The following is a 24,689-nucleotide window of genomic DNA, read 5'->3' on the forward strand; positions in this document are numbered from 1 at the left end:
GAAAAGGAGGTGATACTTATGCTGAATTGCACAAATATTTGTTGAATTAAAAAAATAAATATTAAAAAAAGGAGGAAAATATAGAAACCACCAGTGGGTGGGTAGTTGGCCCAAGTTGATATGAACTTGAAGAGAATCCATATCCATTAGTTATCTAGTGGAGAGAAGGGAGAGAATGCCAAATTACACGGCTTCAGTGTTTCACAACCATAAACCCACCTCTAAATCTCTCATTTTTTCAAGGCTGTGATTGATTGTGCGTCTCAATATCTTATTTATAGCCATTAACAATAATAATAATAATAATATGTTTTATACACAACTAATTTTATGTGACTGTGCCCTTTATTTTCTTAAAATTATTTAGAAATTTTTAATTATTAATTAAAAAATTTTAAAAATTTTAAATTTTTTTAAAGACTCAAAAGCTTGTTGAGTATCTTCACCTTCAAATTAAATAACGGCCAATTATTTATCATCCAATCATCAAAATAGAAGCAGGCAAAAAAAAAAAAAAAATTAAGGTTTAGAGTTTCAGAATATAAAATATATACATTGGAGGAGGAGAAGGAGAGGTCCAATGAGAGAGTGGCTTCCATGCTAGTCCAACAGGGTTAGTCACTATCAGATTATTTCTCTTCTGAAGCTCTGTGAACACAGGGAATAACTGATCAGATAAGGTACGCATTTTTATGGCCCTCTTTCATTTTGATCCTTGCAATTCAAAGATTCCTATCGTGTGCCATTTTTCCTCAGCCCAACCTAAAAAAAAAAAAACCCTCTTTCTATAATATAATAAAATATCTTTATTTATAATAATACTTTTAAAAAATAGTTATATATTAAAAATTTTCATATATATAATATAGGAGAAATAAAGGTCAAAATTGGAAGGTTTGAGGTGTCATCAAACAAACGGCCAATACCTTCCCACGCGCGATCTGATTGACTCCCGGCGAAATGCGAACTGTTACTTTCAAAATATTTGACAAGTTCAAGTCTTGTCGCGTTCTCTATATAATCTTTACCCTTTCTCCCTCTCCAAACACACAAAAGAAAATCTTTGTAAGAGTCCTTCAAATTCACATATATATGTTCTTAGCAGCTCAAATCAACGCCTCCAATTACTTCTTCTTCAAGCACCATCGTCTTATTGTTCATCCGCAGACAATAAGGTATACTCCTTTCCCTTTTGATTCTTCTTTCATTTCTCCTAATTTTTCTTTAATTTTTGGGATTAATTTAGACAATGCTTGAGAAAGAATTTTTCACCGAGTATGGAGAGGCGACCCAGTACGAGATTCAAGAAGTGATTGGGAAAGGTAGTTATGGAGTGGTGGCCTCCGCCATCGATACTCACACCGGAGAGAAGGTGGCTATAAAGAAGATGAACAATATCTTTGAGCATGTCTCTGATGCTACGCGCATTCTGCGAGAGATCAAGCTTCTACGCCTCCTCAGACACCCTGATATTGTTGAAATCAAGCACATAATGCTTCCTCCATCCCCCAGAGAGTTCAAGGATATCTATGTCGTCTTTGAATTGATGGAATCTGATCTTCACCAGGTTATCAAGTTGAATGATGATCTCACTCCTGAGCATCATCAGTTTTTCTTGTACCAGCTTCTTCGAGCTCTGAAATATATACACTCAGGTTTTTTATATCCTCTAATTTTTCTAATTGTTCCAATTTCAATACTGAAATATAATTTTAAATTATTTATCTAATTACAGCAATTTCTTATTTTTTTAGAAAAGCTCTTTATCTGTTTGTATAACTAAAATATATTAAAAATTGATTTACTGTTGAATTTAATATATTTTAATTATAAAAATTCTAAATTAATTAAATTTTTTAACATTACTGTTAAAATTTGTGTTGAAACTATTAACAAAAAGGCGCCTTTTAAAAAAATATATATATATATATCAGTTAATATTTTAGTCATAAAAATTTAAAACATTAAAGGGTTTATTTGATATTATGAGTTGGTTCAATTTCAAATTAAATCATATCAAATTAAAAAATAATGTTAATTGAATAGAAAAATTTGAGTTTGATTTGATTTTTTTTTTACTATTTTATTTATTTTTTAAACTCTATATTTTTAGTTTTTAAACTTGCTATAAATTTCGCAAATTACACAATGCAGTCGATAGAGACCCATAAAACCAATAAAAATGGTAATAAAAAGGAAAAGTCTATCAGTTAGATATTTTCAGATTTTTATAAAAATAATCCAATCAAACTAAAAATTAAACTTTCAATTTTAACTAAACTGAAAAATCGAATGAAAATAGTTCAGTTTGATTTTTCGGTTACAATTGTTTTTCTCACCCCTGATTATTAGAGTTACTATTGAGACAAATAATTTTTAAATGCATTAACATGATAAATTAACATGATAAATTTTTTAACTATCTTATTCAATGGCATCACTACTTGATAAGAATGGGCTCTGATGATTTTCCTGTGTCTTGGTTTTTGCAGCCCATGTGTTTCATCGAGATTTGAAGCCAAAAAATATTCTTGCCAATGCGGACTGCAAGCTAAAGCTTTGTGATTTTGGGCTTGCTCGCGTGTCCTTTGCCAATGCCCCTTCCGCCATTTTTTGGACCGTAAGTGTTTCTTTGTTGTGTACTGTGGAAGCGTGTAAACTACAAATAAACAAATCAAATACAGAAAATATCAATATTTACATGGTTTACCCTCTTAACACAGAGCTACATCCGTGGGCATGCCATCTTCTATTATCATAATAATAATCATAATAATAAGTCATTATTACAAACTCTCAAAGTTATACCACCTATAAATTCAATTATAGCCGTATAACATGAATCTGCTTATAATAAATATAATAAATATATTAGTTAGTTCCTCTCAGTCTCCTCTAGACATAACCCAATAATTTACTATTACAATACTATCAGCCTCACTCCATGCATGGTTGACTGACAGACACTCTTTTCAATAGGCAAAAGCTAAATAACATTTTATATTCTCCTATTTATAGTGTTAATTTCCTCAATTCTTATTTGATTAGGAGTCCTACTCAATTTAGGAATAACACTAACACAAAGTTCTACACATTATAGGAAATATTCTTCTATCAATATTTCTCCCACTCAAATTAGGAAAAGATTTTTCTCCAAATCTAATTATGATTTTGAATCATAATTCTAACATTCTTAAAGCAGGCTGTTGTTTATTTCAGTTTCGTATTATTTATGCCTACTATTTTTTGGGATCAAAGAAAGAAAATGAAATCTGTGGAGGATTCTAATTTGACGAGTTTACAATTAAAATATTCTACACGTTCCCTGGATTTACTGACTAATACTTTATTTGTCAAGGATTATGTGGCAACACGATGGTACCGTGCTCCTGAACTCTGTGGCTCCTTTTCCTCTAAGGTATGCATGTGCAAATAAGTTTTTACCACATGTTTGGTTTCTGGTCGTTGCACTGATTAAAAATTCAGCCTAGGCTACCTCCTGATATCTTCTTTGGGATTGTTTCATGTCCTTATTTTCCCTGGTCAAACTGTATGTATTTAAGGACATCTAAGTTGAGTGTTTTAGATTTTCCATACCTGCATTTGCTTTACTGCAGGAATTTGTTGGAAAGAAAAGAAATAATAATAGTGCAGGTAGTCTCTTTTCTGCATTTGCACAAATACCTGAAAATGAATACATGCAAAAATGTGTGGTCCCAAAGTGATAATTTGTCATAGACATGCCGTGTTGCAGATATTCTTGCAGTAATGCTGCTAGATCATTGCTTTCATGAAAAAAAAAATTGTAGTTACTGAGGTTGAATCTTTGAATTTCTAGTGCCTTTGGTTATCATAGGCTATTTCACATGATGTTTGCTCACTTTTACTTTTGATACCCTCCTTGTTGAGCTAGAAAGATACTTGCATTTTGTAATAGTTACTTTAAGAGATTTGGCCTTACCATAGATTATGGTTTGAAAATAAATTTCCTCTATAGCCATTGACATGTATGTTCTGAACACTGCAAATGACACTTACGTATAATTAATTTCCAGTAGTTCAATCTATCAGAGGCACTCTACTGGAGCCTTAATTGCTAGATCATTGTCATCCAATGCAAAAACAATTCAAAGAATTGCTTTTGTTTAGTGTGTGTTGGGACATCTATTATTGATTTGGATTGTCTGAATGCACTAATATAGCCTGTTCATTTGCCTTTTGTAGATTTAATAGAATTTGATTGGCTGTAATGACAAATTCATGAGTTATGACACCGTATATACTGAGCAGTGATTTTGGCTGCATTATTTGAAAGTTCTAGATTTTATAGCCCAGTGACAGCAATAATTTGATTTTGAGTGTGTTATAATGTGGCATACCTTGGCTTTGTGACAATGATTTGTAATTTCTGAGATTTGATGCGTTTTATGTTCTATTTTATATTTTCTTTTTAGTGAAGTTGATACATGCTAGCAAAGTCAAAACTCTGAAGCAATTTAAAGGAACTACATAACCTGTTATCTTTATATGTGAATTTGGCTCAGAAATCATGACATTACCCTGTGTTTTTATGCATTCATGGTTTGGACAGCAGATTGATCAACTGCACTGATTTGCATCTTGCTGTTTGTATCAGTATCTTCTGACACTTGATTGTGTTTTCGTGGACCTAGGAGCTTTAGCGTGTTTTCAGTGGTACTAATGGATCTATTTTGCACTGACTAGACCATAATTCATTTGAGATTTTCTGTAAAGCATTTTCTTGAATTTATGTTCTGCAGTACACCCCTGCTATTGATATCTGGAGCATAGGATGTATATTTGCTGAGTTGCTAACTGGGAAACCCTTGTTTCCTGGAAAAAATGTGGTGCATCAGTTGGATATCATAACTGATTTGCTTGGCACTCCTTCAGCAGAATCCATTGCACGGGTTTGTGGCCTTTTTCTATCTATCTGTCTTGCTTTTAGAAAAGCTTTTCTTAAGTTCTTAAAACAGCAATTCTAACCATGGTTATGCTATTATTCCTCTAAAATATTATTTCTTTTAAATAATACCTGCAGATTGGGAATGAAAAAGCTAGAAAGTATTTGAACAGCATGAGGAAAAAACGACCAATTCCTTTGTCAAAGAAAATTCCAAGTGCAGACCCATTGGCTTTACGGTTACTTGAGCGATTGCTGGCATTTGATCCTAAAGACCGTCCTTCTGCTGAAGAGGTAAGATTTAGTAAAATCAATATGTTAACACTTGACTTCATGGCACTTTGTAGTTCATTTTTTTTATTAAACTTCATGTAGTTTTCATCCCAGTTTTGGCTTTTTCCGTTTCTACAGGCATTAGCAGATCCATATTTTCATGATCTGGCAAATAAGGAGCATGAACCATCAAGACAACCTATTTCAAAGCTCGAGTTTGAATTTGAGAAGAGGAAATTGACAGAAGATGATGTAAGAGAGTTAATCTATAGAGAGGTAGGGCTATATTAAAAGATGCTTGCTTCAGTGGTGTTACTTTCTGCTAGTTTTGGTGGTTTCCTTCTCCTTTGTGATTTATATTATTTAAATCTAACAGATTTTGGAGTACCATCCTGAGATGCTGAAAGAGTACCTTCGGGGAACGGATCATACTCACTTCGTGTATCCAAGGTCAGACATTCAAGTATCACTTCTTGTAGCGTGATAAAGAATTAAGAAAATTACATACAGAAGAAAACATGGAATTTTAGAAACTCCTATGCATGGCTTTTATGGCATTATTGCCAAGTCTCCATTGTCAAAATTCCTATTGAAAATTGAAATTCATATATAAATATATGTGTATAAATACTAATCGATGTTCTAAGGATGACATGAGAGGCAATGTTATGTTCCTCTCTATGAGGTGTCATTCACTGTAACTGATATGATGAAATCTTTTCTTTACCCAGTGGAATTGACCGATTTAAGGAACAATTTGCACATCTTGAGGAAGGAAACGGTAAAAGTGAAAGAAGCAGTCCTCTGCATAGGAAGCATGCTACCTCCTTGCCTAGGTGATTTGATGGGAACATTTTTCCCATTTAATGTTGTTAGTTATGCTGTTCTTTTATTCATTGCCTTTTCCTTATTCACAGGGAGCGGATCTGCACAATTGATGAAACTGATATTGTTATAAAGCGTAGTGCAGCTTCTTTTACTCGTGCAACTTTGCAGAGTCCTCCAAAGTCAGATTCAACTGAAGATTTGCAATCGGCAAACAGAAATGCAGTAGCCGTGCAGACCAGCTCTACCAAACCAAAGTGTAGCACCCATAGCCTGTTGAAGAGTGACAGTATTTGTGCTTCAAGGTGCATTGGCATAGTTGGAAATGATCGTGAAGTACATGCTCTCTGATTTATGCAGGGACTATATTCTTTAAATGCACACCATTGATAGCCCCTGCAGTAAGTGGTTGTTTACAATTTAGGAAAATATATTTATTCAGCTAAGTTACTGCTGGAGATAAAAGATAGGTACTTTTCTCGTTTCATGTAGGTATTTTTCTCGTTTCATGCTAACTGCCACTGCTTTTCAACACTTACACTGCTTGTATTCTCACATTAAAAGTTAAAATGTGAAATGCAAGCTTCAGGTAGTGGGGTGTAAAAGTGTTACTCGTTCTCACATATTGTATCCTATGAACTAATCATTGGTTTCATAGAATAGCAGTTAAGATGCCTGAAACTGCAGTTCTGTATTATCGAAACTGCAGTTCTGTACTATCTAAACTACATTTGGATGGCTTAATTTTTGCTACAGGGAAGTCGATTGTTCTAGGAAACATCACAGCTGCAATTTCTTGATGTCTTCATAGATCAACAGCCACTCCCAGTTTTAGGCAGTTTTTGCAATGGGGAATTTACAATTTAGTTCATAAGTTTTGCTCTATATTGCACTTTAGTCCCTAGATTTTAAAAAATTAATTATTTAATTTTTAAATTTTATATTATATTACACTTTAATATTTAAATTTTTTAAATTAATTATTTGATTCCTTTAATTTTAGTATATAAAACAATTTAGTCTATAATTTTAATGTTTATAATAATTTCATCCATTAAAAGATATTAAATTGTTTTATTTATTAAAATAATGGGAATTATAGTGTGACATGATATAAAATTCAATGACTAAATAATTAATTTTTAAAAATCTAGAAACAATATAATACGGTGCAAAATTTTGGGATGCTTAATTTTTCAAAATTTAGAGATTAAAGTATAATATGAGACAAAACTCCGGGACCAAATTGTAAATTTCCCTTTGCAATATACGTTTTGGAGTCTTATAAATGATGACTGTAATAGCCATCATTCCAAAAGAACACAACGGTAACAACTTAAACAATTGAACCATACCTTAAATTTTGCATGTATATATAGTGAAAAATATTTCATAACTCTATTCCTTTGGAGGCTGATTAAAACCTTTCCTATACCCAACTGTAAGAAAATAGATGGGGTCTTTCATTGTAGCAATCCTTTGCTGGTTCAACTTTGAAAGTTGAGAGTTAATGTGCTTGTATGTGAGATTATACTGTAATTTGAGATACTTCCTTACACGCAAAAAATTCCTCCACAAGTATTTGTATAGCATCTAGTTGCAGTTACTCTGCACTATCAAGGTGTGCTCTAAGGTCAAAATATCATGATTCAAGAAAGTAATAGTTCAAATATTGATACTGACAAACTCGAGTGGTTCAATTGTCCAAAGGATGGTGCAATGCTACATGACACTGTTAAGAAAAAGTGTTGTAAGCATTCCTTCCATCGCGCGAAATAAAGCTTCTAATGGTCTTTCATCATCTAATAGCATCAAATTGCCATGAGTTTAATTTTGTATTTTTCTCCACCCATTCATTCACCTAGTAGCCAAGTATCATTCCATTCTAGCCGCTTCCATCAAGTTGTCCATGAGAAAGAAGGTGTGCCATATATTGCTGCAAGGGCATAAACATAAATTCATGAGTGCAGAGCAAAAGAAAATCCATGGAGGTACTATTGGAAAGATAAAGTTTCCACCACCTCCTATTAGGTAGAATCGAATTGTAAACAAGTTAACAGTAGAAGCATTGGCAAGCACATTAAAAATGTACACACATCTAGCTATCTTCCGTAAAAGCAATGGGGATCTCTTTGCAACCCAAAGCATTTAACAAAATCTTTAATTCATTGATAAAATCAGAATGTGATCCAAGGTAAAAATTTTCCCCATGAATATTTAAACTGAGTCTTGGTTTTTAGATTCACAATCAATGATCCAAATAATTTCCAAGCCTGGTCCAGCAATTTTTATAGGCTTTCCCTATTGAAAATGCTTGCAAAATCCTCTTCATGAGAATAAGGATCAAAACTGCAATGTTCTATTCGGGAAATATTAGCAAAAATAAGGATTGACTTCATCAGGATTTGAATCTTTACTAAGACCAGTTAAGTAGAAGTTCATTAGATCCTATTGCTTGGAGCACAATTAATTCACTTGAAAATTTTCTCCACAATCTTCTAACTAGACCTGGGCTGCAAGTACTGTCAATGGCTCAACACAAGGATTTCATTCAGCACTCACATCTAGTGGGTGAGCCAAAATCAGAAAAGTAATAAGAGGCAAGGCAATCCCTTGTGAGAAAGTAGGGTGCCTGGAAATGGGGACAGAAGATGCTAGATACTTAGGAGACAATAGTTAACAAAATTAAAAAAAAAAAAAAATAGCATGTTAAGATTGAATTTGATCTCGACATTTCATTTCTTAACTTTTGCCTCCTACTGTTGTGCTAAGAACATGCGATTCAGAATGACTCAATTGGTCTGTAAGCATGAAATATGTATTTCTCTGGGATTGCTACAGCATCATCATTCCTTTACCGTCTCTTTTTATGAGTACCAAAAGCAGAACTTTATCATCAATGCGAAACTGAATTCACCTAGCCATAAGATATTGCACGTATCAAAAGTATCTCTCACATCAAACAGAAAAGACACAGGTATAATGGAAGAGGCTTTACTTTCAATCCTTTTCTGCACCATCTTATTAAAAGACTTTCAGCATCAACGGATATCATTCTAACAGAAATTCCACAACCAGCCATCCATTTTGACATTATATAAGCACTTTCAGGTTTTCAGAGAAACACTACCATCTGAAATTTCCCAATAAATTCAGATTGATAAGATTAATATCACTTAAATGGCAAATTGCACAAAAGAAACATATTTATATCAAATGCAATTGAGAAATTCAACTTCCAAACAATATGAAACAAAATAACTTATGAGGAAATAGAATTTGGTTGATTACAAGAATTGCAAAACTTACAGCATGATAGGCATATGGGGATTTTCCTTGGCGATCAAAGTGCTTTGCCATGATGCAGAACTCTATTGGACCCCACTCCTCTGATTCAAAGCAATTGCCAAGTGCAGCTTTATATAACTACCAAAATTCAACAAAACCCCAGACATCACATCTAAGTACGCATAAATATAAAAAAAAAAAAAAGGAAAAACAAAAATAAAACACTAAAATAAATAAAAAATAATCACAGACCTTAGCAGTATCCGTTAAAAGTTCAGTTCCAGCAGGGTAAGATGCATAAAATTGATCAGCTCTAGAATACCCAGCTCTAGTCCTGAAAGACAATTTTATTTTTTTTTTAATTTTTTTTTAAAGATAATGATGCGACAACAAAAGTATTACAATCATAATCCTGTTGTACAATTTGGCCAACTTTAGATTGCTTAGCTGTAGTTCTCTAAAAACAACCAAATGTGCATACATAAAAACCAGTTACCACATCAAGTGCCAGCAGTAGCTTTTAGCTAAACAATAGCAATTTAACGTTAAAACAACCCAACCAAGAAAAAGATCAAAGGAACCGCTTAAATATCAAAATCCAAACACATTTTTGCATTATTTATATACTTGTATGGGATAGTAACCGACTCACGTGTTGTTCGTATAAGCATAGCTCAAGACAGCAACAAAGCAGTAAAACCCAGTGTAAGATACGAGCCTACGAAACTTCTGAATCTTTAGAATTTCCCTAAACCCATCATAAAGCATCATGATTGATAGGTGTACCTGAAATATGAAGTGCAACAAAGGAGTAATCATCGAGAAATTTAATCAAACACCTTGCGTGCACAAAGAAATAAGATTGTTTCCTCAGAAAAATAGAGGCAATCAAAATTAGTAAGCCTATATTACCGATTAACCGGTTAACCGCTCTTTTGGTGGTGGACTTGTTCGTTGATGAGTGGTGACCAGTGAGATATTGACGGTGGTAGCTGTGGAGAACAGTGGCGTGTGAGTAGAAGATTAGATCGGTGCTGGGTGGTGAGAGATTGACGGGGCAGAGATGGAGGAGGGAGAAGAAGAAAATTGAAATTAATCAAATTTTAGATTCCTTAAAATGGAAACTGTAAAATGTAAACTACATCCAACAACTTCAGAAAGATCCATTTTTTGTGGAAATTTTTAAATTTTATAAAATTTATTTATTTCATCTCATAAATTTTCCATGAAATAAAATTTAGTTGTTATAAAATCATCGTTTTATAAAAGAATGATAAATTAATATAAAAATAAGGATACTTCAAAAATAAATAAATATATATTTTATATTTTATATAATAATATAATAAATTTAATTTAAATTAATAATAACAAATAAATGATTTCAAGTTATTATATTATTTTACAAAATATTATTTTTTTATTTGTTATGTAATATTTTATTAAATAAATACATTTTTATGTAAATATAAATAATAAAATATAAAAATTTTATAACATTAACTTTTAAAAATATTTTATTTTATTTTTAAACAAAAGAATTATAAAATTCAATATTTTTATATTAAAAATATTATATTAGTCTTTATTTATTTCACATAAAATAATTTACATATAAATATAAAAATATTTTTTATTATTTAATTATAATATTAAATTATTAGTATACATTTATTTTATATATTTATAAGTATTTTTATATTTTAATAAAATTATTAAAATTAAAAAAATAAATTTTACTTAAAAAAATTATTTTTAAAAATATTTAATTTAATTTTTTTAATATTTTTTTATTTAAATATTTAAAATATTAAAAAATATATAAAATATTTTTTAAAAAAATATTTATCACAAAGCATTCACACTTTTAAAGTTTGTAATGCTGTTAAGGAAATTATTTTTTTAAATATATTAGTTAAAAAATATTAAAATTAATTTAAAATTAAATTTAATAAATTTTAATTATAAAATTATTAAAATAATAAAATAATTTTTTTAAATTTATTTTTTTAATAACATATAAAATAATATTTTTATTTAAAAAAATAATTTTAACACTTTAAATGAAATACTAAATAGTCATTTAATATATAAAATTTTGACCGCTTATGTTATCTACCTCTGTTCTTTACTTTTTTAGGGATACGATGTTAACAGGGATGACATATAATGAATCATAATTATAAATTTAAAATATAACTTTTAAATATAATTAAGAGAAGTTTGTGGAGATGCCAGTAGATAATTTAAATTAGCTGAATACTATTATCACTCAGCGTATCTCTCAGAATCTTGCTATCAAGTACGGCATCAAAATTTAAGCTATACCTGATTGGCCATCATTTCATGGTCTTAATGGATAGCTTTTCTTTTCTTCGAACATTGGAATTAAAAAATGAGAATCTCCCATTACTACAACTTTTAAGATTAAAATATTGATTCTCAAAATATAAATTCACAGTCTAATATATCAAAAAAAGATATAATTTCATTCCTGATCTTTTATCCAAACCAGCTCCTATTTACCTTATCAATTCAACCTCCTTTTTCCCATTAATCTACATGGCCAATTTCTCCAACACTCCTGATTTTCTTATCCCTTCTCTTGATAATTTTCCACCCATCAGAATCATTATATGAGGATAAAGGTTCTATGGCAGTAGTAAAAAAGAGTGGACTAGTTTGGTATATGTGATGGTGGAGAAGGTGGCTCGGAGGCCATAGGAGCTTTGCCTTTACTTGGATCTCTGGGCAAAGATTCATCAGAGGAAGAGAGACTAGACTCTGATACCAATAAGGAGTCGGGCCTCATGTAATTGAGTGAACAAGATATCCGGTTTTAGAAGTGAAAACTTGTTGTCTTGCAATAAATGATTAAGAGGCTTGTAATCAATCACTATACATTTTTTGTCATTGAGCTTCTCAGATCTCTTCTTAACATAAAGGACTTAAGATCTTGTAGGCTCCATAAGACCTTGTTGGAGAAGTTGTCTCATTTAAACTGAAAAAGGATATCATGTACAGTCAATGCCCATAATTACCCTTATATCTCTTAGCCACGTGTGCACAGTTGAGTTGCCAACTCCCCCCTCCCAAAAACCGGGCATAGGGGGACCCTTAGCTAGTTAGACCCACGTACCTAGGCTCACAATTCATGTAGGCGTCTAGAGCTTCCAACGTCTCGAACCCGCAATCTTGAGGTGATAAGGCTGGCTCTGATACCATTTGAGCTGAAAATGATATCCTGTCCAACAAAGGCTTAGATTTTTTTTTTATATAAATAATAATATATTATTTATTTTTTCAATGAGTATAAATATGTACATGTTAAATTACATTTAATGCAATCAATAGGAATGGATATCAATGATAAAAAATTCTATGTCCAGTATTAAATTATTGTGAATAGAAAAAATAAATTAAATTTATAAATTCATTATAACATTATAATTTAATTTTTATTTTATAATTAATTTATTATTTAATGTATTAAAAAATTATAAAATAAAAAAGCTCTTTTAAAACAAATTAAAATCCAAAACAAATCCAAATTTGAAAAATGTAAATAACATTATATCCATAAATCAAAATCAAACGGATTAATTGAATTATTTTTAATTTTTAGTTTTTTCAATATTTTTGGTTAGCGCTAATTTTAATTATTGTCCACGTTGAATTGGGATGTATAGCTTTTCTAAATGAATTATTCTTATTGTATTGAATTTAATTTCAAATTTGAAAGTCCAACGAAATGAATTGAAAATAAAATATAAACATTTAATACTATTAAATATAGTTTTTTGTATTTCAATTAGTACAGTCACAGCACATGCTTCAGCAAATTTCCACATCACAGTCCAAAACCTAAAGCCAACTACTGCAGTCTTCACTATCTTCAGAAGAATGAAGTCAACCGCGACTTTGATCTGCTTCTTGCAGCTACTTATCCTCCTCCTCCGGCAATCTCTGGCCTCATCACTATTCACGATCGCCAATTCAAGCTCTACTTTTCCCGATGAAGCTCTCCCAACCAAATCCGGCTATTTACCCGTCAATCCGAGTACCGATTCGGCCATTTTCTACACCTTCTATGAAGCCCAAGATCCAGTCTTACCTCTCTCCCAAACCCCACTTCTAATCTGGCTTCAGGGTGGCCCTGGCTGCTCCTCCATGATAGGCAACTTCTTTGAGCTCGGTCCATACCGTGTAGTTGATACTCAGGGTGAAAACATTGCTCTTGAACGCAATCTAGGCTCTTGGAACCGCATTTTCGGCCTTATTTTCCTTGATAATCCTATTGGAGTTGGGTTCAGTATCGCTGCTACACCAGAAGAAATACCCAGAGATCAACACTCTGTTGCGAAGCATCTCTTTGCTGCGATCACTGGGTTCATTGGTTTGGATCTAGATTTCAAGAATCGTCCACTTTATATTACTGGTGAGAGTTATGCTGGGAAGTATGTCCCTGCAATTGGATACTACATTTTGAAGCAGAATATGAGGTTGCCAGAGGCAGAGCAAGTGAACTTGAAAGGTGTGGCTATAGGTAATGGGTTAATAGATCCACTGACACAAGTGAAAATTCATGCTGTAAATGCATATTTTTCTGGTTTGATCAATGAGAGGCAAAAGGGTGAATTGGAGGAAGCGCTGTGGAAGGCAGTTGAGTTCGTTAAAATGGGAAATTGGAGCGAGGCAACAAATGCAAGGTCTGAAGCCTTGGATTTGCTCCAAAACATGACAGGGTTGGCCACCTTGTATGATTTCACCAGGAAAGTGCCTTATAAGACAAGTTTAGTCACCAAATTCTTGCAATCAGTGGAGGTGAAGAAGAAAATAGATGCAAAAGAATCTATAGTTTTTGACGAATGCAGTGATGTGGTGGGGGAAGCACTTGCAGAGGATGTGATGAAAAGTGTGAAGTATATGGTGGAATTGTTGTTGAAGATGAGCAAAGTATTGTTGTACGAAGGGCATTTTGATTTGAGACTTGGTGTGGTTTCCACTGAGGCTTGGATCAAGACAATGAAATGGGAGGGGATTGGGAGGTTTCTGATGGCTGAGAGAAAATTCTGGAAAGTGAATGGAGAGCTTGCTGGTTATGTGCAGAAATGGGGAAGCCTGAGCCATGCCTTGGTACTAGGGGCAGGTCATCTTGTGCCAGCTGACCAGGCATTAAATTCTCAGGCCATGATAGAGGATTGGGTTTTGGATAGGGGGGGGCGTCTTTGCTTTTGAGCAAAATAAGGATTCTGCATTAGACTCATAGGGGTCAGTTCACTCTGAAATTTGTAGCTGATGCATTTGCTGTAGCAACTAGCAAGACTAGGTTACTGTATGAGTCGGTGATTGTGGAAGTTGCTAGTAAATTTCATTAATAATGCGCATTGGGCTTGTTATTTCAGCCGACTTCTCTTTCATTCACCTGATACGTCATAATAAGCATTCTCCAAGCCACCTAACTTGTTTTGTTCAATCTCCAAGTAGTTTCCATGGTTGAGCTCGAGGTCCTCGTGAATCTGGATTTATTTTAATTCATTAAAATAACTTCATAATTGCAACCAACATAGTGTTTCCCTTACATGGAAAGTGTGTCCCAGCCTGTGGAATGAAGTCTCTTTCCACCTCTCCCATCTCAGCCAGCATGATCCAACCCATTTTAACATCAAACACCCTTGAAACTTTTTACACAGGTCGCTGCACATGCCAACAACCAAATCAATAAACGTTTTCAAACAAATGGAATACTCAGACACACAACAAAATTGTCAACCAAATGTCAACCCCATAAAGAAGTTGAGCTTTGTGGGACAGAGGAGGAGGGAACAAAATTAGGAGAGAAAAATAGGAAGAGAGACAAATTAGTATATTTCTTATACATGACAAAAATATATTAAAAAGAAAAGACATTTTTAACTAAATTAATGAAAAATTTATTATAAATTTAAAATCTCACTTATTTTATATAAATCTCAATACATATTTTATATTCTATAATAAATTAATTTTAAATAAAAATTTATCCTAAATTAATATGTTGGGAGTTTTACATTATAAACTGAAATAAGAAGGATAGGCGGAGAGATGAAATTAATGGCATTGTAACTTGTAAACTAGTGTACCAAATAGAACTTTGGTTGCTTTAGGAAAAAAAAAATTAAACCCTTCATAATTATTATGTCAAATAAGCCATTTTTTTTTTTACTAATTTCTCTTTCATTCTCTTACTTAATTACATCAATAAAAAATAAATAATTAAAAAATATGAATTTTATGCATTGTTATTCTATTTAATATTTTTAATATTGAATTCAGTGTTTTCCAATATGTTCTGTGTTGTTGGATGCGGAAGAGTAGTTCAATGCTATTTACAGAGCGCACACATCGTTAAATGAGATTTATAAAAATGAATTTTCAAATTCATATTTATTTGACTCTAATAAAAGGCCCTTACACGGGTTATTTACCCATTGCGATCTCCTTCCGCTATGGTATACATCACGCATACATAGAACATACTCTTCGGCTCCTCGCTTGAAGCAGCACCGGGTTTTGATGTCTTGAACACAAAGGTATATCGTACTTCCTTTCACTTTCCATTATCAATCTTTCTAGGTTCACTTGAAAAGAATGAAATGGAAGCATTTCTCAGCAAACACGGTGGATTTATTTATTTATTTAATTTTTCCAATTGCGTCGATTTTCTGTTTTTGCAGGTTTTGTGGGCATATGTTTAGGAATGTCCTGCTCATGCTGTGAGACTGTTTCAGTTTCACATGGCACTCACCCTATCAGCTGTGCAGGCATGTGACCGCCATGTATGTATCAAATTTTACAAATATTCTTTTGGGCCTTAGAAAACTCCAGGGTTTTTGTCTAATTCTCGTATTAGTGCTATTTGTACTTCCCTGTTCTAGTGTGAATTGCTTTTGTTGCTTGAAATTTAGCCTAATATTTTAGACTTTATGAAAAAAGTCTCATCATAATGAGGCTATTTGAACTCCTTGACAATTCTTTCAACTGGCCTTTATGTTGGGTTTATTTCTCCTTGGTTTTTTGGTGTTTAAAGGAGGAAAAAGGTGCTATACGTTTAGTCATTCATTATCAAGTTGTCAATGAATAGATGGAGTTCAATATCATGCATGTGTTGGACTTTATTGTGTGCTTCTGCGAACAATAAAGGCTAGGATTTTAGAATTGTTTCAAAGCAGAAGAACATACTGGCCTACTCAACTATTTTTCTGGATCATATATAGGGAGAGCCGGAGAGGAATAGTATGATGTTGAGGTACATTTATTCCAGTCTCTAAGTTGAAACCCATCCTTTTTAAGTGTACATGGTTTTAGGATAAGAATTTTTTTTGTCTCTGTATGAAATGGTAAATGTAGTATAATACTACATTTAATAATTTTGTGTTGATTTTTGTCTTCTTATTAATTAGTATGCACCTCATGTACATGATGTAGACATCTTGTGCCTCTCTCTAGGCACTCTCTTTGTTAATATAAAACTTGTTTTTTCACTAAAAAGAAGCTCTTGCAAGTAAGATTCTAAAACCTAGTTTTTTGAATTGTAGTTGTGAGTCCTTATCTTCTTCTACCTTAGCGCCCTTATCTTGGTTGAATTTATGTATCTCTCTTATTAACTGTTTCTGTGTGTTATTTTTGACTTCTAAATTTTGGGTTTAAAACTTCAAATGAGTATGGAGACTGACATGTTCAAAGATTCTATTTCAGTGTAGTATTGGGAAACAATTGAAAAGTGTAATTTTCTTCAAATTTGAAAGAGGACAACGAATTTCTTTGATTAGAAGATTGATTAGAAGAATGAGGTGCTTATGGCATTCTTATATTTCTTGCTTAATAAAGGATGGGAAACTGTATTTATTTCTATTACTTTGAAATGGCTATATTAGTCATAGATTATCTAATTTCCATGTGAATATATCAAGACTGTGTTTTGGATCGAAGAATGAGTTTGCAGAAAAGCTGCTGTATGAAGCAAATAAATATAATGTGCCAAGTGTCTCTGATCATTTTAAGGTGCTTAATGAGGTAATTATGTGTGAAGAATTATAATGGTTGCTTCACTTGTGTGCTTCAAGGTCCTCTTCCTGAATGCTTCAAGATTTTCTTCATCATCCTGAATGCTTCAAGTAGTTTCCATGGTTGAGCTTGAGGTCCTCGTGAATCTTTAATAGGATTTATTTTAATTCATTAAAATAACTTCATAATTGAAACCAACATAGTGTTTCCCTTACATGGAAAGTGTGTCCCAGCCTGTGGAATGAAGTCTCTTTCCACCTCTCCCATCTCAGCCAGCATGATCCAACCCATTTTAACATCAAACACCCTTGAAACTTTTTACACAGGTGGCTGCACATGCCAACAACCAAATCAATAAACGTTTTCAAACAAATGGAATACTCAGACACAACAAAATTGTCAACCAAATGTCAACCCCATAAAGAAGTTGAGCTTTGTGGGACAGAGGAGGAGGGAACAAAATTAGGAGAGAAAAATAGGAAGAGAGATAAATTAGTATATTTCTTATACATGACAAAAATATATTAAAAAGAAAAGACATTTTTAACTAAATTAATGAAAAATTTATTATAAATTTAAAATCTCACTTATTTTATATAAATCTCAGTACATATTTTCTATTTTATAATAAATTAATTTTAAATAAAAATTTATCCTAAATTAATATGTTGGGAGTTTTACATTATAAACTGAAATAAGAATTATAGGCGGAGGGATGAAATTAATGGCATTGTAACTTGTAAACTAGTGTACCAAATAGAACTTTCGTTGTTTTAGGAAAAAAAAAAATTAAACCCTTCATAATTATTATGTCAAATAAGCCAATTTTTTTATACTAATTTCTCTTTCATTCTCTTACTTAATTACATCAATAAAAAATAAATAATTAAAAAATATGAATTTTATGCATTGTTATTCTATTTAATATTTTTAATATTGAATTCAGTGTTTTCCAATATGTTCTGTGTTGTTGGATGCGGAAGAGTAGTTCAATGCTATTTACAGAGCACACACATCGTTCAATGAGATTTATAAAAATGAATTTTCAATTCATATTTATTTGACTCTAATAAAATGCCCTTACACGGGTTATTTACCCATTGCGATCTCCTTCCGCTATGGTATATATCACGCATACATAGAACATACTCTTCGGCTCCTCGCTTGAAGCAGCACCGGGTTTTGATGTCTTGAACACAAAGGTATATCGTACTTCCTTTCACTTTCCATTATCAATCTTTCTAGGTTCACTTGAAAAGAATGAAATGGAAGCATTTCTCAGCAAACACGGTGGATTTATTTATTTATTTATTTATTTTTTCCAATTGCGTCGATTTTCTGTTTTTGCAGGTTTTGTGGGCATATGTTTAGGAATGTCCTGCTCATGCTGTGAGACTGTTTCAGTTTCACATGGCACTCACCCTATCAGCTGTGCAGGCATGTGACCGCCATGTATGTATCAAATTTTACAAATATTCTTTTGGGCCTTAGATAACTCCAGGGTTTTTGTCTAATTCTCGTATTAGTGCTATTTGTACTTCCCTGTTCTAGTGTGAATTGCTTTTGTTGCTTGAAATTTAGCCTAATATTTTAGACTTTATGAAAAAAGTCTCATCATAATGAGGCTATTTGAACTCCTTGACAATTCTTTCAACTGGCCTTTATGTTGGGTTTATTTCTCCTTGGTTTTTTGGTGTTTAAAGGAGGAAAAAGGTGCTATTCGTTTAGTCATTCATTATCAAGTTGTCAATGAATAGATGGAGTTCAATATCATGCATGTGTTGGACTTTATTGTGTGCTTCTGCGAACAATAAAGGCTAGGATTTTAGAATTGTTTCAAAGCAGAAGAACATACTGGCCTACTCAACTATTTTTCTGGATCATATATAGGGAGAGCCGGAGAGGAATAGTATGATGTTGAGGTACATTTATTCCCGTCTCTAAGTTGAAACCCATCCTTTTTAAGTGTACATGGTTTTAGGATAAGAATTTTTTTTTGTCTCTGTATGAAATGGTAAATGTGGTATAATACTACATTTAATAATTTTGTGTTGATTTTTGTCTTCTTAGTAATTAGTATGCACCTCATGTACATGATGTAGACATCTTGTGCCTCTCTCTAGGCACTCTCTTTGTTAATATAAAACTTGTTTTTTCACTAAAAAGAAGCTCTTGCAAGTAAGATTCTAAAACCTAGTTTTTTGAATTGTAGCTGTGAGTCCTTATCTTCTTCTACCTTAGCGCCCTTATCTTGGTTGAATTTATGTATCTCTCTTATTAACTGTTTCTATGTGTTATTTTTGACTCCTAAATTTTGGGTTTAAAACTTCAAATGAGTATGGAGACTGACATGTTCAAAGATTCTATTTCAGTGTAGTATTGGGAAACTATTGAAAAGTGTAATTTTCTTCAAATTTGAAAGAGGACAACGAATTGCTTTGATTAGAAGATTGATTAGAAGAATGAGGTACTTATGGCATTCTTATATTTCTTGCTTAATAAAGGATGGGGAACTGTATGTATTTCTATTACTTTGAAATGGCTATATTTGTCGTAGATTATCTAATTTCCATGTGAATATATCAAGACTGTGTTTTGGATCGAAGAATGAGTTTGCAGAAAAGCTGCTGTATGAAGTAAATAAATATAATGTGCCAAGTATCTCTGATCATTTTAAGGTGCTTAATAAGGTAAATTATGTGTAAAGAATTATAATGGTTGCTTCACTTGTGCGCTTCAAGGTCCTCTTCCTGAATGCTTCAAGATTTTCTTCATCATTCTGGATATTCCTGGCAATCTGCTTCCTTTAGGTGTCAGTGCTGATGGATCATGATGGTTTTCATGATTTAATTGAGAATGAAAAAGCTGAAGAGCAATCTGGTTGGGATCTCAAAGATGCTGTCGATGATTTTGATGTCTCCTTGGCACATAAAAGATTTCCTTCTATTGTTTTTGGCTATTCTCCTCCTGTAGAATTATATGATGTGACTCCACATCACTCTGAAATGAAGATCCCTTTATCAGCTGAATGTTATAAAGGATTTTCCTCAAACACTCTGGGTGAGAAATGGGCTGGCCCGAATGGTCTTTCTGAGTAGTGGACTACTGCAGGAACCCTTCCAGGTGAGAACTCTTCCGTATCAAAAGAACAAGGCAATGAGAATGCATCCATAATTATTGAATAAGAGATGAAAAAGCATACATCTTTAAAGAATTGAAAGAGGAAAATTTATACGATTTGCCTTTATATTTGGAGGACAAAACTTTGGAAATACAATTAAAACTGGATCATAAAGTTAGCATTGGGGAATCTTCTACCAAGTGGTGCCTAAATCACTACTAAGTGCTGCATTTCTTTATGCATCTATCGGTCGCACTCCTGGGTTAATTAAAGAGACAATACCATCAGATTGAAAATTGTGGTTTTCACACTGTAGATCTATTGGATATTATTTAAAAAAAAAAAAAAATCTTCTGTTCTTATAATTGAAATAAGGCATGGGTTTACTCTGTTGTTGCCATTGTGCAGTTATGGAAACCGCTGTATCATTTCCCTCGAACCTCTGCTGATTTGCAAACAGCACAAGTTGGATTGATGATGGGCAGTACTTGATTTCCGATGGGAGAATTATCTTCCAGGTATTTAGGCATTCCCTGAAAATTTTAAATGCCATTATTTTGGTTAGACAAGTTTTAAAGGGCCTTAGTGGTACTTTTTGTTTTACTTTTGTAAGTTCTCTAGATACTTCTTAGGCAATTATATTAGGTTCTGGAATACAGTGAGCTTTGATATAGCTTTTCTTTTTAGTCCTTTTCTGAGTTACAGGATTGGAGGCACTCAGCCGTCCCATTAACCCCTCCACCCCAATCCCAAATTCCCAATGGGATCTGAACCTTAGACTGCCTAATAAAAATCCCAAGCTTTAACTGCTTGGATGTTGGTTTTGATACAGTTCTTTGTTATAGTTAATAAGCTTGAATAATGGGTTTAACTGTGGCTCCTGGATAATTGGAATTGCAATAAGTTATCACAAGTTCCATGCTTTCAGATAACAACACTCTGCTTGAGGGAAGAATCAAGAATGGTGATCCAATTGTTTGTTAAGGTGTATGCACATCTAAGCTAACATATCAAGATAAATGCAGTCTTTCTGTTAGTTAAAGGGAGAACATGGAGATACAACAGTGTAGTCTATGCATTATTTGGTAGAGGGAACTTAGCACTATGACTTGTTCTTGAGGATATTTGATGTGTCTTTATTTCCAAATTAGCTGTTCCTGGTTTTCCACCCAAATTTTATGCTCTTTGTATTGCTTTCTTGTTTTTTAGTCCTTGGAATCAAAGTCTCAGGCTTTTTTTCTTAAGCATATTATTGGTTTCAAAATATGGGCATGGAAATATTTAGGTCTTGGCTATCATTATTGTTTTTATTTTGACCATTATTTCTTTATTTATGTATTTTCTCCTGTAGAATCAATTTTTCTCCATACTCATGTACATATTGTATATATATATATGAGTTATATGTTGTTCCTGTTTGAGTCTGTATCTGAACATGCAGTAACCATTAATATAATTAAGCATAAGTAGAAAGTTTGTGTTTTGATATTGATAATATTTACCATTTGTGTTATAGGGGAGATAGACTATTTATTCTTTTTTCATTTTTTGAGGTGGTTGTGGGTGATGAATTTCAACATGCAATTGATGACCCAGATAATGGGGGAACAATAACCATTTATTTGCATCTCAAGCAATTTTTTCACGGTATTCATTTCACTAGTCAACCTTTTCTTCAAAACAAGCGTAAACTGGAAGATTGTTTGCATTAGTGGTAAGATGAATTGGTTTTCTCCATTAGTGTCTGCTTTGTTTGCTCTTACAATGGTTTAATCAAAGATGAATCATTTCATAGCTAGTCATTAGCAAAAATTTTCATAATGATTGATGATTATTTAGGGTTTTTTCCCCCTTTTCTCCTTCTAGGCTCTTCTTCTTTTTTTTTTTTTTTTTTTTTTAATGGCTTCTTCTTTTGCTCCTCTATTAACTCTTTAGTATTATTCTTGTTTCTTGAGGTATGCCCTTCACAATTTTCTTCTTTTCAATGTAGCTGTTTAGAAAAGACTTCATTGGGTGGATTCTGGTTCTTGCATTGTGGTTGGATTATAGATAAAGACTAAAAGATGCCTGCTTATCAAGTCCAACGACTCTTTCCATGATGACGGGGCAGTAATTGACATTTGCAATATTAATGCAAGTCCATTTTTCTTGCTGTTTGGAAAGTCATTGTATTAATAATGTGGAGTAGATTTCAGATCTGCCTATAAATACCCTATTTGATGGATTAGGTTTTGATCTTATTGGGGATTTAGGGTTAAGAGTTAGAAAATTGGGCTTCCAAATTTGAAATTGGAATAAATAATGTTTTGACCCAAAAGTTAGCTGTTTTATGTCCTAGAATCACAGGACCGTGTAGCAATTTCTTGGCTGCAATTTAAAACTGAGATATAGTGTGCAGAGGTTTAATGTGAAAACAGAGTAAGAAAATAGCGTGGAGGAGTTCTATTCTAATGAAAGGATGAGGTTTGTGGCTGTTTAGTGTGACAAAGAGAAAGGATTTTGTCTGTTTACAATGCTGTGAATATAACTGAAAACACTGTAGCGGTTATAGAAGAAAGAGAGGAAAATATGATCACACATTAATAAATTCTCTAATAAGATCAATCAGCTCAAATTCTCATGATTTTGTTACTTAAAAGCCTGAGAGAATATTTAGGTTACATAGAAGAGTAAAAGACTCTTATTTGTCCAATTAGGATTGGGAGCTATAAATTGGGCAATTATTGATAAGTTCTAAATCCCTAATTTATAGGAAGATTTCAAGGTAAGTACTAAGTAGTAGAAATCCCCAAATAGAAAAGAAATTCCTTGCTACCAATGACACTTTCATTTGTTCAAAATACCCCAGGTATACGATTAATGTCTTTAACCCTAGGTTTCAACATTAGATATTTCCTTTCTAGCTATCCAATAGATGTAACATCAATCATTCTGGCCTATATTCTAGCATTTGATGCTTTTCATTCTATAGTATGCAAGTTGAAAGTATGTAGCATCTGTGCACCAATTATAGTGGAATTGATTAGAAAATTTTATGGGAATTTTTCTAGAAATTTTTGTGGGAATTGTTGTTCTTTTATTATCCAGTCACTACAAGAAGTTTAATGCTTCATAGCGGTCCAACTTCTGCTCTATAAACCAATTTTATTGTCTGTTTCTATAAACTAGACTTTTTAAGGCTAACATCCTTCATTTGTTGTCTAAGGTTTGCATTTTCAACAAATATCCTTTTATCACATGCTTAATGATTCCTTGATTTTTCTAAGTAAAACGCTTAGGCTTTTTTAGTGAAAAGCTAGTTGGCTGGCAATCTCATTCATCTCTCTTTTACTTTCTGAATAACAATGTTTAATGCAGTTCATGTGACCTTTTCCAAGAAAATGTGGGTTGTCTATATGCAGAAAGTTCTAGGTGATTGGTCATGAATTGTGGCAATTTCCAGTGCTGAAGCATGAGCTTAGCATACGGCAACCTCTTTGTCTTCTTGCAGATCGATAAACAAGTATGAAAGAATCACAAAACTATGTTCAAGACAATACTCAGTTGCGTAACAGATGAATCATGCTTTTGCATCCCACTCAATTCTATTTCATGTATTTTGCGCGTCAATGTAAATGTTATAGTGACAGATTCAAAGATTCAAATCTCCCCTTTCTCAGTTTCGACTACCATTCACTTCACTTGAGTTGCATTTAAATTTGTAATTTGGTTCTGAGATAAATAAGCTGTGTGACACAAGCACAGTTGTGTTGTATTATTCCAGATATTGCAAGAACTAGTCATCAGGAATGGTTACGCACACCCTTCCGTCTATATCAAAAATGCCTTTTAATTTTGCAAGTTGTAAATAACCAAATTCAATTTTGAACAATAACTTTATTGAATAATAATAATAAGTACTTGTAAATGGTGAAATTTTGAGAGCACCTGTCGGCAAGCCCCAAGTATCAAAAAGATAATTATTGAAATAGAAAATAGCAAGTTCTTGGTAAGGCATTAATGCCAATCAACAAGCACTAATGCAATTAACAAAAGAAATCTAATCTAATCTAATCTAATCAAATCACCTTTAGAATTTTACACCTACAAAAATTATAATAATAAATTAATAATAAATGTCCATATATTGGCCCACTTGCCATCCACTGAGATTACAAGACATTGGAACCGATCATGGACTAACCAATGAGAAGGAAGCAAAAGAGAACAGAG

The 24,689-nt window shown here is 32.7% G+C and overlaps 3 protein-coding genes and 1 long non-coding RNA gene across 12 annotated transcripts; 3 read left to right on the forward strand and 1 right to left on the reverse strand.

Annotated features, from left to right (window-relative positions):
- The first annotated feature begins 1,014 nt into the window (after positions 1-1,014).
- LOC110662911 (mitogen-activated protein kinase 9) lies at positions 1,015-6,719 on the forward strand. Of its 3 annotated transcripts, none has more exons than XM_021822071.2 (10): positions 1,015-1,175; positions 1,247-1,655; positions 2,493-2,620; positions 3,359-3,418; positions 4,782-4,931; positions 5,063-5,218; positions 5,336-5,473; positions 5,574-5,647; positions 5,929-6,033; positions 6,115-6,719. In XM_021822071.2, the coding sequence occupies exons 2-10, from the start codon at positions 1,250-1,252 to the stop codon at positions 6,371-6,373; spliced, it is 1,476 nt and encodes a 491-aa protein (XP_021677763.2). In that variant the 5' UTR covers positions 1,015-1,175; positions 1,247-1,249; the 3' UTR covers positions 6,374-6,719. The 3 variants fall into 3 exon arrangements, with proteins under 3 accessions (XP_021677763.2, XP_057997089.1, XP_021677773.2); XM_058141106.1 differs by having other exon boundaries at positions 5,336-5,449; positions 6,115-6,509; XM_021822081.2 differs by having other exon boundaries at positions 1,027-1,175; positions 1,263-1,655.
- An 831-nt stretch (positions 6,720-7,550) lies between these two features.
- LOC110662982 (uncharacterized) lies at positions 7,551-10,566 on the reverse strand. Its single transcript, XM_021822165.2, has 5 exons — positions 10,223-10,566; positions 9,963-10,096; positions 9,563-9,644; positions 9,332-9,448; positions 7,551-7,958 (listed from the first exon to the last, which is right to left on the reverse strand). Exons 2-5 carry the CDS (start codon positions 10,079-10,081, stop codon positions 7,908-7,910), a joined length of 369 nt encoding a protein of 122 aa, XP_021677857.1. The 5' UTR covers positions 10,082-10,096; positions 10,223-10,566; the 3' UTR covers positions 7,551-7,907.
- Positions 10,567-13,092: 2,526 nt separating this feature from the next.
- LOC110662917 (serine carboxypeptidase-like 50) lies at positions 13,093-14,714 on the forward strand. Its single transcript, XM_021822090.2, is given in 2 exon segments — positions 13,093-14,527; positions 14,529-14,714. Coding segments are annotated over 2 exon segments (1,365 nt in total). The 5' UTR covers positions 13,093-13,213; the 3' UTR covers positions 14,580-14,714.
- An 870-nt stretch (positions 14,715-15,584) lies between these two features.
- On the forward strand, positions 15,585-24,276 carry LOC110662967 (uncharacterized). Of its 7 annotated transcripts, XR_002496416.2 has the most exons (9): positions 15,617-15,882; positions 16,027-16,128; positions 17,048-17,142; positions 17,416-18,558; positions 18,707-18,808; positions 19,729-19,823; positions 20,098-20,479; positions 20,886-20,995; positions 23,879-24,276. It is a non-coding gene; the product is annotated as an uncharacterized LOC110662967 (long non-coding RNA). The 7 variants fall into 7 exon arrangements; XR_009146107.1 differs by having other exon boundaries at positions 15,585-15,882; positions 17,048-18,558; positions 19,914-20,479; XR_009146109.1 differs by lacking the exon at positions 23,879-24,276 and adding an exon at positions 22,468-22,751 and having other exon boundaries at positions 15,586-15,882; positions 17,048-18,558.
- The last annotated feature ends 413 nt before the right edge of the window (positions 24,277-24,689 follow it).

This window comes from Hevea brasiliensis, chromosome 18 (assembly GCF_030052815.1).
Source record: "Hevea brasiliensis isolate MT/VB/25A 57/8 chromosome 18, ASM3005281v1, whole genome shotgun sequence".
Classification (NCBI taxonomy): domain Eukaryota; kingdom Viridiplantae; phylum Streptophyta; class Magnoliopsida; order Malpighiales; family Euphorbiaceae; genus Hevea; species Hevea brasiliensis.